The sequence below is a fragment of the Bos grunniens genome, chromosome 7 (assembly GCF_055505025.1).
Source record: "Bos grunniens cultivar Pamir isolate PY7600 chromosome 7, Bosgru_T2T1.0, whole genome shotgun sequence".
In the NCBI taxonomy this organism is placed as follows: Eukaryota; Metazoa; Chordata; class Mammalia; order Artiodactyla; family Bovidae; genus Bos; species Bos grunniens.
In genome coordinates this window covers 65615661-65626907 of record NC_141171.1, presented here as the reverse complement: position 1 = coordinate 65626907, position 11247 = coordinate 65615661, and the positions used below count along the sequence as shown (strand labels likewise).

Here is an 11247-nt window from a genome sequence, read left to right as displayed (position 1 = left end):
GCACAGTTCCAAAGAATAGCAAGGAGAGATAAGAAAGCCTTCCTCAGCGATCAATGCAAAGAAATGGAGGAAAACAACAGTATGGGAAACACTAGAGATCTCTTCAAGAAAATTAGAGATACCAAGGGAAAATTTCATGCAAAGATGGGCTCGATAAAGGACAGAAATGGTATGGACCTAACAGAAGCAGAAGATATTAAGAAGAGGTGGCAAGAATACACAGAAGAACTGTACAAAAAAGAGCTTCACGACCCAGATAATTACGATGGTGTGATCACTCACCTAGAGCCAGACATCCTGGAATGTGAAGTCAAGTGGGCCTTAGAAAGCATCACTACGAACAAAGCTCGTGGAGGTGATGGAATTCCAGTTGAGTGATTTCAAATCCTGAAAGATGATGCTGTGGAAGTGCTGCACTCAATATGCCAGCAAATTTGGAAAACTCAGCAGTGGCCACAGGACTGGAAAAGGTCAGTTTTCATTCCAATCCCAAAGAAAGGCAATCTCAAAGAATGCTCAAACTACCGCACATTTGCACTCATCTCACACGCTAGTAAAGTAATGCTCAAAATTTTCCAAGCCAGGCTTCAGCAGTACGTGAACCATGAACTTCCAGATGTTCAAGCTGGATTTAGAAAAGGCAGAGGAACCAGAGATCAAATTGCCAACATCCACTGGCTCATCGAAAAAGCAAGAAAATTCCAGTAAAACATCTATTTCTGCTTTATTGACTATGCCAAAGCCTTTGACTGTGTGGATCACAATAAACTGTGGAAAATTCTGAAAGAGATGGGAACACCAGACCACCTGATCTGCCTCTTGAGAAACCTATATGCAGGTCAGGAAGCAACAGTTAGAACTGGACATAGAACAACAGACTGGTTCCAAATAGGAAAAGGAGTACATCAAGGTGTTTATTGCCACCCTGCTTATTTAACTTCTATGCAGAGTACATCATGAGAAACGCTGGGCTGGAAGAAGCACAAGCTGGAATCAAGATTGCTGGGAGAAATATCAATAACCTCAGATATGCAGATGACACCACCCATATGTCAGAAAGTGAAGAGGAACTAAAAAACCTCTTGATGAAAGTGAAAGAGGAGAGTGAAAAAGTTGGCTTAAAGCTCAACATTCAGAACATGAAGATCATGGCATCCGGTCCCATCACTTCATGGCAAATAGATGGGGAAACAGTGGAAATAGTGTCAGACTTTATTTTTTTGGGCTCCAAAATCACTGCAGATGGTGACTGCAGCCATGAAATTAAAAGACGCTTACTCCTTGGAAGGAAAGTTATGACCAACCTAGATAGCATATTGAAAAGCAGAGACATTACTTTGCCAACAAAGGTCCATCTAGTCAAGGCTATGGTTTTTCAATGGTTATGTTTGGATGTGAGAGTTGGACTGTGAAGAAAGCTGAGCGCCGAAGAATTGATGCTTTTGAACTGTGGTGTTGGAGAAGACTCTTGAGAGTCCTTTGGACTGCAAGGAGATCCAACCAGTCCATCCTAAAGAAGATCAGCCCTGGGTGTTCTTTGGAAGGACTGATGCTGAAGCTGAAACTCCAATACTTTGGCCACCTCATGAGAAGAGTTGACTCACTGGAAAAGACCCTGATGCTGGGAGGTACTGGCGGCAGGAGGGGAAGGGGACAGAGGATGAGATGGCTGGATGGCATCACCGACTCGATGGACATGAGTTTGAATGAACTCCGGGAGTTGGTGATGGACAGGGAGGCCTGGTGTGCTGTGATTCATGGGGTCGCAAAGAGTTGGACACGACTGAGCAACTGAACTTTTTTTATATAATATTTCACTGCTGGGATGTGCTCTAACTTACATATCCCTTAAGGACTCACACTAAAGGTCATCTTCAGTCTTCACCTCTGGTAAGTAACATTTCAACAAATAGCTCCTGCCTCGATCTTTGCTCTGTCTCTCTCGGCTAAACTCCTGAGGGTGGAATTTTGGGCCAACGAATGTGCTTGCTTTGAAATGTAACAGATTTTGCCAAATTGCTAAAAAAAGATATGCCCACTTTCATTGCCCCAAAGCCCATGTCTTTCTCACACCAGCTCAGCCACATGGTCCTGTGGACACTTCGCTTCTCCAGGAGCTCAGAGTTGAAGACATTCTAACCTCAGCCTCCTGAGGATGCTGTGTAGTCCCCTTCTGGCTCATCCTCCCACCACCACCTCTAATCCAAACCACTCTCATGCTCATGTAAGGCCAAGGGCTTTCTCTACAGCATCTTATTTGAGCCCATCTTGGGTAGGAAGGAAAACTCCATCAGTATCATGTGGGATGGGAGGGCCAGAGAGGTCAAGCGACTGGCCCTGTCTCCAGGTGGACAGGTGGCAGAGATGAGAAGCCAGTGCCCTGCTTTCTCACCGAGTGCCTTTCTCATCACACCGCCAGTACACAAAGATGGAGATGTCAGTCTGGGAAGGGCAGGATGAAGAAAGTATATCAGACAGGAATTGATGCCACTAACAGGTATTTAAAACACCTATGATGGGCCAGGAACTAGGGTACAGAGATGAACAAGACTCCCTCCCTGCCTCCAGGGAGCTCAGAGTGTAGTTGGGGAGACAGGTCAATCTTTGGGTCATGTCAGTGGGAGGAAATCAGAGACATGCTGGGAGCGACACTGGGCTGGCCCTTAATCACGGGGAGCTCAGGTAAGGCTAAGAGGAGACATAAGATAGGCTGAGCCCAGAAGGATGAGTGTGGGTTGGCCAGACTAAGGAAGGGTGTTTCAGGAAGAACGAATAGTGCATGCCCCTAAAGATGGCAAAGCCTGAGAGCCTGAGGCTTGTGAGCATCCCATATGGCTGGGTAAGGTGGACCTCTGTGGTTTGCCCTGTACCACCTCTTCTGCACACAGTGCCCAGACTTTCCTTTGGGGAACCAGCTCATCCCACCTTCCTGATTCTGGGATGGGCATGTGACCAACTAGATTCAGACAGCAGCTGACCAATCAGAATACTCCTCAGGGATGAGCAAGGAACCAGAAGGTCAATGAGACTTGACTTGGGGACCTACTATAGGAATGATGGGAAACAGAAACTCTTCCCGCTGGGCTGCTGGGTATTTCCATGAAAGAAAGCTTGCTTGAGAGGGAAGCCAACTCAGATAAAAGCAGAGCTGAGGGACTAAGGGAGATGGAGCCTAAATAAGATGGGTTAGTCTCTGGATCTAGCTGGACCTGGAGGATCTACCCTGGAATTTCAGTTGTGTGGGCCAATCAATTCTGACCTTTTTTTGCTTAAGCCAGATTGACCAGGATATTGGTTATCTGTTACTAAGAGTCCAGACTAATGCACTGGGGAGGAGGGTGGAGAGAAAGCAAGGAATGGTCAGCAGCTCGTGGAGGTGGGTGCAGGCCAGGCTACAGGGTTAAAGAATTATCTGACCATCAGAACTGGGAAGAGTGTAACTGCCAGGCAGGAGAACTCTCATAATGTGACTGTGCCTTTTAGAAACAAAAGGTGTTGACTAAGAGAGAAAAGAAGAAGAAGAGTTAATGACTCCTCCAGAAATTTCAGAGCCTTCGGAACATCTTTTGTAGGGTTTTCCCATCAGGATAGATGGCCTGGTCTGAAATTGGAGCCAAATTATTAATCCATCAGCCCTGATGGCATGTATCAATTTATCTTAATTTCTGAAAATACACTCAGACCTTTCAGACCGGTCTCTCTTCTCTGTCACCAAAAAGAAAAGGGGGCCCAGCAGAGATTTATCAGAGGCCATTTGGCCCTTTGTAAATGCCCTGCTCTGGCTGAAACTGAACACCCGGCATTTCAGGCAGACCACTGGGCCCCCCTGTGTCCTCAGTGCTGTGGGCAAGCCTGCCTGGGAGACAGCGTGCTGGCAGAGGGGCTGCTGCCAGCTCCATAGCCCGAGAGAGAAGGGGCCCTCCCAGACCTGGGGGACTCCTCATCACACAGTCTCATTTCCTCTCCGGAGTGGATCAACTGGAAACAGGAGCCAGCCTCCCTTCCCCTCCCGGATGAGAGACCTCATCACCCATTACTGAGTCTTTTGTAAATAAACCATGGGGGGAGAATGCCATTTGTTCTGCCATTATTGCCTGGTGAGCATCATCAGATGGGTCTTTGAAAGGCACAGAATGAGATCATTTTGGGTTCAGAAATTCCTTCGTGCTCCTTTCTCTACCATCGCCACTCTCCACAGACTTTCTGAAGGGGGACTTTCTGACCAGGGAGGTTGGTTCGGGCAATGACACACCTGCTCTGAGTAGTCAACCAACAACTATTTATTAAGTGCTTTCTCCCTGTCAGGCAATCCTTTTGGTTCTTAGGATACAACAAACAAAGATTATTACATTGTTGAAGTTCATGTTCTGAGAACTCAGAACTCTGATGTGTCCATTTGTGGAAACAAACTTTGCAAGTTAGGTTTAACTGGTAAACTGAGGAACTGTGAAGTTAAAACTCTTCTGATGCCTTATGTGTGATTCTACTGTACCTGTAAGGATGTGGCATTTGGAAAACTAAATTGCATGGGCTAGAGATGCTTCAGTTGTGTCCGACTCTGTGCGACCCCATAGATGGCAGCCCATCAGGCTCACCCGTCCCTGGGAGCCTGGTGGGCTCCCGTCTATGGGGTTGCACAGAGTCGGACGTGACTGAAGTGACTTAGCAGCAGCTTAGCAGCAACAGGTATTTAAAACACCTATGATGGGCCAGGAACTAGGGTACAGAGATGAACAAGACTCCCTCCCTGCCTCCAGGGAGCTCAGAGTGTAGTTGGGGAGACAGGTCAATCTTTGGGTCATGTCAGTGGGAGGAATTCGGAGACATGCTGGGAGCGACACTGGGGTGGCCCTTAATCATCACTGGGAGCTCAGGTAAGGCTAAGAGGAGACATAAGATAGGCTGAGCCCAGAAGGATGAGTGACTTAGCAGCAGCAGTAGAGATACTATAAATGACATACATGCTGTTATCCACCAAACCTGCACCCATGGCAGACATCACTAATCAATCACCACTCCTTTTCTGAACGTAGCCTCACAATATATATTCACACAGTAAGGGGCAGCCTCTACTGGTGGATCAGAGTTAAGGTTGGGAGAGCAAAACTATTTTTGACTTAGACTGTTTACTAATTCAATTCACTGAGATGCTGTAGAGTCGTCTAGTAAATTAACCCCAAGAGGGGGTTAACTGCCCCCAGGAGGAGGCAAAAACTGAGAAGGAAATAAGAGATGGCAGAGAAATCTCTCAGGCTAATTTTCCTCTCAAGTGCTCTCACGTCCCTGCAGAGGCCTGTACAACACAGCAGGTCAGAGCGCGGACCCTGCAGTCAGGCAGGCCTGGCTTCATGTCCTGGTTCTGTTAGTTCTAAATGTGTGGGACCTTGGTCTGAATTCCACTTGCCTCCCTGTGAAATGGGTATAATAATGATACCACCCTCCTAGGGCTGTTGTAAGGATTAAATAAGACAACACGTGTGAAGGGCTCTGCACAGGGTCCTGCCAGCTCTGATCCAGGCACCTGAGTTGCTGCACACCACAGTGGATGGATGCTTTTTGACAGCTGGCATCGCTCTGACTGGCTGGTGCCATCATGATTGCTAAATACTTTTAATGTTACCCCTGGATTTTAATATTAGTTTTATTTAAAGGCTGGCTCCCTTATGGGAGATAACTTCAGAAATCTGAAGGTAAAATGGAAAAAGACTGTTTTTCAAACCAAAATAATGTTTCAGAATTCTAGGTTATTTTCTTGCTCAGTTCAGTTCAGTCGCTCAGTTGTGTCCGACTCTTCACAACCCCATGGACTACAATGGACTGCAGCATGCCAGGCTTCCCTGTCCATCACCAACTCCCATAGCTTACTCAAACTCATGTCCATTGAGTCGGTGATGCCATCCAACCATCTCATCCTCTGTCATCCCCTTCTCTTCCTGCCTTCAATCTTTCCCGGTAGCAGAGTCTTTTCCAATGAGTCAGTTCTTTGCATCAGGTGGCCGAAGAATTAATGTCCCCCAGTTCTGAACTGCTCACCCAGTGGCAGTGACAATGACAATAATGAAAATAATTTTTCATTATTTATTATTTCATTATTTTAGGATATTTACTGAGAAGCACCTAACAAGAATGGTCTTATTTAATCCTCTCAACAACCCTGTGAAGATTAGAGGGTCACTATACCCATTTTATGGAAGTAGAAACTGAGGTTCAGATGGATAAGGACTCTTTGTCCAAGATCACACAGTTGGTACAAAGCAGCAGAGCTACAATCTGACCTAGGCAATCTAACCCTAGCACCAAAACCTTAATTGTTGTGTGTGTGACAATGGTCCTTTGCCTAGGAAGTAGATGCTAGACTCGGTGGAATCAGGGTTGTGCGTTCACAGGACTCAGCCCAGTAATGCTGCTGGTCATTCCTCATGGGCTGGGGATATATCTTACCAAGGGTTCCAGGTGTGTTAGAAGCAGGCCCTAGCCGACACAGGGGCACGAGACACGATAGTCTTCCCTACCGATGGACAAAGCCTTCATTCTTCACTTGAGATCAATACAAAAATCCAACAAAAAGGGGCAGAAGTTGGCCTCAGAAGTTTGGGTAGTTAACTAGTAACCATTGTCTCCTTTACTACCGTTATCAGAGATTCTACAGCCCATGGATTGCTGTAATAGGTTATAGTAAATATTTATTCTCCAACTCTTTAATTATTTCTACCAGTTATTAATTGGTGGCTGTGTCCCCAGGTTGGGTGCTAACCATTTTCTAGATATTATCTAATTTAATCTTCACAAAAGTTCTGTAAGGTAGGTAGTCTTATTATCCTCTTAGATGAGGAAAGAAAGCTCAGAGAGGTAATCTAACTTGCCCAAAGTCACACTGCTTCTGAGTAGTGATGCTGGGATTGGAGCCCAGGCTTTTCTGATGCCACAACTCGAGCTCTTAGCCCCTGGTTTCTGTATATCCAACTCCAGCAGGGACAGGCACAAAGGCAAAACTTGAGACATGTGACCAGAAACCACTAAGGACAAGTTGGCCTCTGTGAGGCCGGGGGATAGTTCTCGAGCAGAGCTTCCCACCAGCCTATGTGTCCTGCTCAACTGGCTCTCTCTTCCCCTCTGCTGGTGTGCTGGCCGTCTCAATGGGAGACACACCATCTCTTCAGTGAAGTGAGGGCTGTCCTATTCTAAACTATCATCTAAGAAGGGATGATGCAAACATTGAGCAGATGGGCTGCAGAACCTGAAGCCTCCACAGTCTCCCCAGGCTCAGACACTGCTAGGCAGGCAACCTGCCAGGATTGGGGGTTTTTCCAGGGGCTGGCTTACCTTGAATGAGATCTCGTACTGCTCCCCTCCCCAGATCTCCAAGCCTGGGTCATACCCACCCAGCTCCCAGAACCACTTCCGATCCACGGCGAACAGTCCACCGGCCATCACGGGAGACCTGCGGGAAGAAGAAGGTGGTGTGAAGAGCAGACGTCCTGGTGGTGTGTATCCCGCTCTTGGATGCTGCTGTTTCCCCAGGGATGCCGTTTCCCACTGCTCCATCAACATAGCCCTCGTGTCCAGCAGGGAATCCAAAGCCCTTCTGAGTGCAGCCCCTGGCTTTCTTCCTTCTTCATAAATGCTGTGTTTTAACCAGTGGACCTCAGACTCCTTCACATGGTTAACACCTAAGAATACTTGTGGAATGGAATCATAGTGTTTTCCCTCTGTGGGCCTTGTAGCTCCATCATATTTCTATATATCTCCATGTCTCTCTCTCTATCTCCAGTTCTCCCACTGGTTAAATGGTTTGGATTAGGTCTTTCTAAGCCTGTCTAGGCTATAGAATGCCTGAGAGAGATGAAAACACACACAGCTTCCTGGGTCTGACCCCAGACCTACACAACAATCTCTGGGGGATGGAGCTTAGGTTCTGTGTTTTTGGATGAGATGATTTGATGATTCTTACTTTCCAAGCCCAGCATGGGCATGCTTTTCTGCTGAGAGTTTAGAAAAGAAGCCACAGTCCTTGTTCTTGCAGTTAAACTGGGATGAGATTCCTCCACTCATTCATTCACTCATTAGTTCATTCATTGAGTGCCAGCTGAGGAGCAGAGGCTGGAAGAATCTGGAGGTCAATCGGGGTCAGGCTGAATCTGCAGGGGATGTCAGTGTAGCAGGGTGGCCACCTCAGGATGGGAGGGTGCAGAAGGCAGGTTGGGTGTAACGAGGGCCTCTGGAGGTGCAACCAGCACTACAGGAAAGGAGGGCACCTCTGCCTACATATTTTGGGGGTGAGGAGAGAGGCTGGGGCAAGAGTTGAGGAAGAGTACTCAGAGGGGTGGCATTTGAAGTGGGTATGGACAAAGTGGAGCTGGGGGAGAGAAGGGAGGGAAACCATGAGCCCAGGAACTGAGATGGTCAATCATGCATGGGGTGTGGCCTCCCCCAGTTCCCCTGGGAGGGGCTACCAGCATTTACTGCATGAAAACCTCTCTGAGTGGTTGTGCTCATGTCTGGCTCCAACTTCAAACCCTCAAAAAAAAAAGAAAACTGGGTTTCCCAGGTGGCACAGTGGTAAAGAATCTGCCTGCCAATATAGGAGACATGGCTTCAATCTTTGGGTCAAGAAGATCCCCTGGAGAAGGAAATGGCAACCACTACAGTATTCTTGTCTGGAAAATCCCATGGACGGAGGGGCCTGGGAGGCTACAGTCCATGGGCTCGCTAAGAGTCAGACATGACTGAGTGGCCTGGCATGCACATACATAAAGAAAATCCATTGCAGGAGCAGCCTCCACAACCCTCCTGGCCTTGGGAACCGCACGCTCAGGGAAGTGGACTGATTAGGAAAGCACTGAAGTGCCCCACCTGCCTCGCCAGGCTTCCTGCAGCAGACAGGCCTGGACAGCACATGAGGGGACCCTCAGGAGGGATTCCCTGGATCCTTCTAGGGCTCGGGTCTGCCCACTGCTGCACTGAACTAATTTATTACTAAAATGAATTTATTCCTCCCATTGACCTCAGGAGGCCCTGTTATCATTACCCCATTTTATGCACGCAGAAACCAGAGTCCTGACAGGTGACGTGCTCAAGGCTCCACAGCTACCAAGCAGCACCTCTGGGATCTGAGCTTCCAATCTGTGCTGCGGCCACACCCCATGTAGCTATAATACACTGCTTCCTCTTGGGAAGGAACAATCCAGAAGTAGGCGATGAGTGAACAGGACTTGGGGTCAGAAACAAGGAAATCCTCAGTCCAACTGCAGCTCTCCCTAACCCACGGTGGGACCTGGGACAGAGAGTGTAACCCCAGAATCCTGCGCTGCCCAGTATGGGGGCCACACGTGGCTACTGACACTCGAAGTGTGGCCGGTCTGAACTGGGAGGTGCTGGCAGTGTGAGATACACACTGGAGTTCCCAGACTTAATATGAAGAAAAAGAACAGAAAAGATCTCATTAATAATTTCAAAGTGTTGGTCACATGTTAAAATAAGAACATTTTAAACATACTGGGTTAAATAAAATGGGAGTAGTAAAATGAATTTTATCTGCTTCTCCTTATCTTTTTTAAATGTGGCTTTGAGGACACTGAGAAGCACATATGTGAGTCGCACTGTATTTCTCCAGGGCAGCACTGACTTAACCTCTCTGAGCCCGTTTCCCCATCTACACAAGGACGTACAGCTACTCTCCCTAGCTCACACTGCTGCTATAATTTTGAAAGCATTCAGTCTTGTAGGAAAGTAAGGTGTTATTAGTGTCAGCTTTCTTCTGTCTTATGAAGGTTGTGGAGTTTGGGTTTTTCTGGCTGGAGCCGTAATGCCTGGAGGGGCAGAGAGTGGTTCTGACTCAGTGCTTCATGGAAAATCCATCCTAAGACTGCACAAAAATATCAGTTTGGGTGGATGCCAGCAGCAGGGGCTGTGGAAAAGGCAGGATATTAGCTGTGAGGCATTTTGGATGCTCAAGGGTTTTGCCTCCAGAGGGAGGCCTCTTCTCCAGCCTGGTCTGTTTCCTGCCATGTTCAACAGTCATAATTACAACAGTCCTAAGCGTCCAGTGGGTGCCACTCATCTCACCAACACTATCTCCAGCTCTCACAAAGCCCTATTACTAGCTCTCTTTTCACAAGGAGAAATTTGAAATTCAGAAATGCTCTATACTCTGTTCAAGGGCATGTAGTTTGTAAGTGGATGAGCTGCCACCGGAGCCAGTGTCTTTCAAATATCATGACATGGCACTGTGCCTGTGGCGTGCCCACTTGCTGGGCACCGTAGGGAGGAGTGCAGAAAATGACCAGGATTTCTTTGTACCCTAGGACAAAACTCATACAGAAGAGAGATTTATGGAAGGAATCGGAGGGTACAAAGGATGGAGTGTCCCTTGGGAAGCATCTGGGCCAGTGGTGCTCAACTGTGTCCACGTGTCAGCATCACCCAGTGGATGGCTGGATCCCCACCCAGAGACTCTGGTGCTACTGGACTCGGGGACAGCCCGGGTAGTGGTGGTTCTTCTTCTCCTTCTTCCTCTTTCTCGTCGTCTTCCTCCTCACACTTCTTTCTCCTCCTCCTTTTTATAAATTGGATTTTTTAAAGATTTATTTATTTTTGCCTTCAATGTTTCCCAGCATCCAGGTGTTCTCTAGAGCAGCCTCTGGGAGCTGGAAAGGGCATGAGAACGGGTCCCTTCCTGGAGCATCTCAAGGAAATACAGCCCAGCGACGCTGTGATTTAGTCCAGGAGGACCCTTTCAGACTTCTGACCACCAGAACTTGAAGAGAATGAATCTGTGCTGTTTTGATGAACCAGTAAGATGTGGTAAGTTATTACTGCAGTGATAATTAGGAAACTGATCAGCAAACTAATCCAGCAGGAAAGGCTGGACTTTGGCTTCACGCCCAGAGATCTTCCCACAACTCTGGCAGGAGAGCTGGAGGGGCTCATGTGACAGCTGGGATGGTAAGCTGACTGACTCCCTCAGTCAGAAAGACCCTTCTGGAGCTCGGGGGACCAGACAGGGACAGGCTCAGCTGCTAGCCCATGGTGTGCCCAGGGAAGCCTTCCCTGTCCTGGGACCCGAGTCTTCTCTTCTGCAAGGGCTTGGAGCCCATGACCTGTTGGTTCCCTCCAGTGCTCACATTCCAGGATGTGATGGGTCTAGTCCCGTGCTCCCAGTCTTCCACTGGGGGACAAACTATTACTTCCCTGATACTTCCAAGAGGATGGATGGGAAAGCTGGCTCCAGGGGCAGTCAGACCTGCA

The 11247-nt window shown here is 47.9% G+C and overlaps 1 protein-coding gene across 2 annotated transcripts in view; it reads right to left on the bottom strand.

Annotated features, from left to right (window-relative positions):
- The window catches only part of GALNT10 (polypeptide N-acetylgalactosaminyltransferase 10), a 229680-nt gene that overhangs the window by 28930 nt on the left and 189503 nt on the right, over window positions 1–11247 (bottom strand). For both annotated transcript variants that reach the window (XM_086412570.1, XM_086412571.1), the window contains exon 7: window positions 7324–7441. In XM_086412570.1, coding sequence (XP_086268696.1) covers window positions 7324–7441 — 118 coding nt within the window. The remainder of the gene's footprint in view (window positions 1–7323; window positions 7442–11247) is intronic.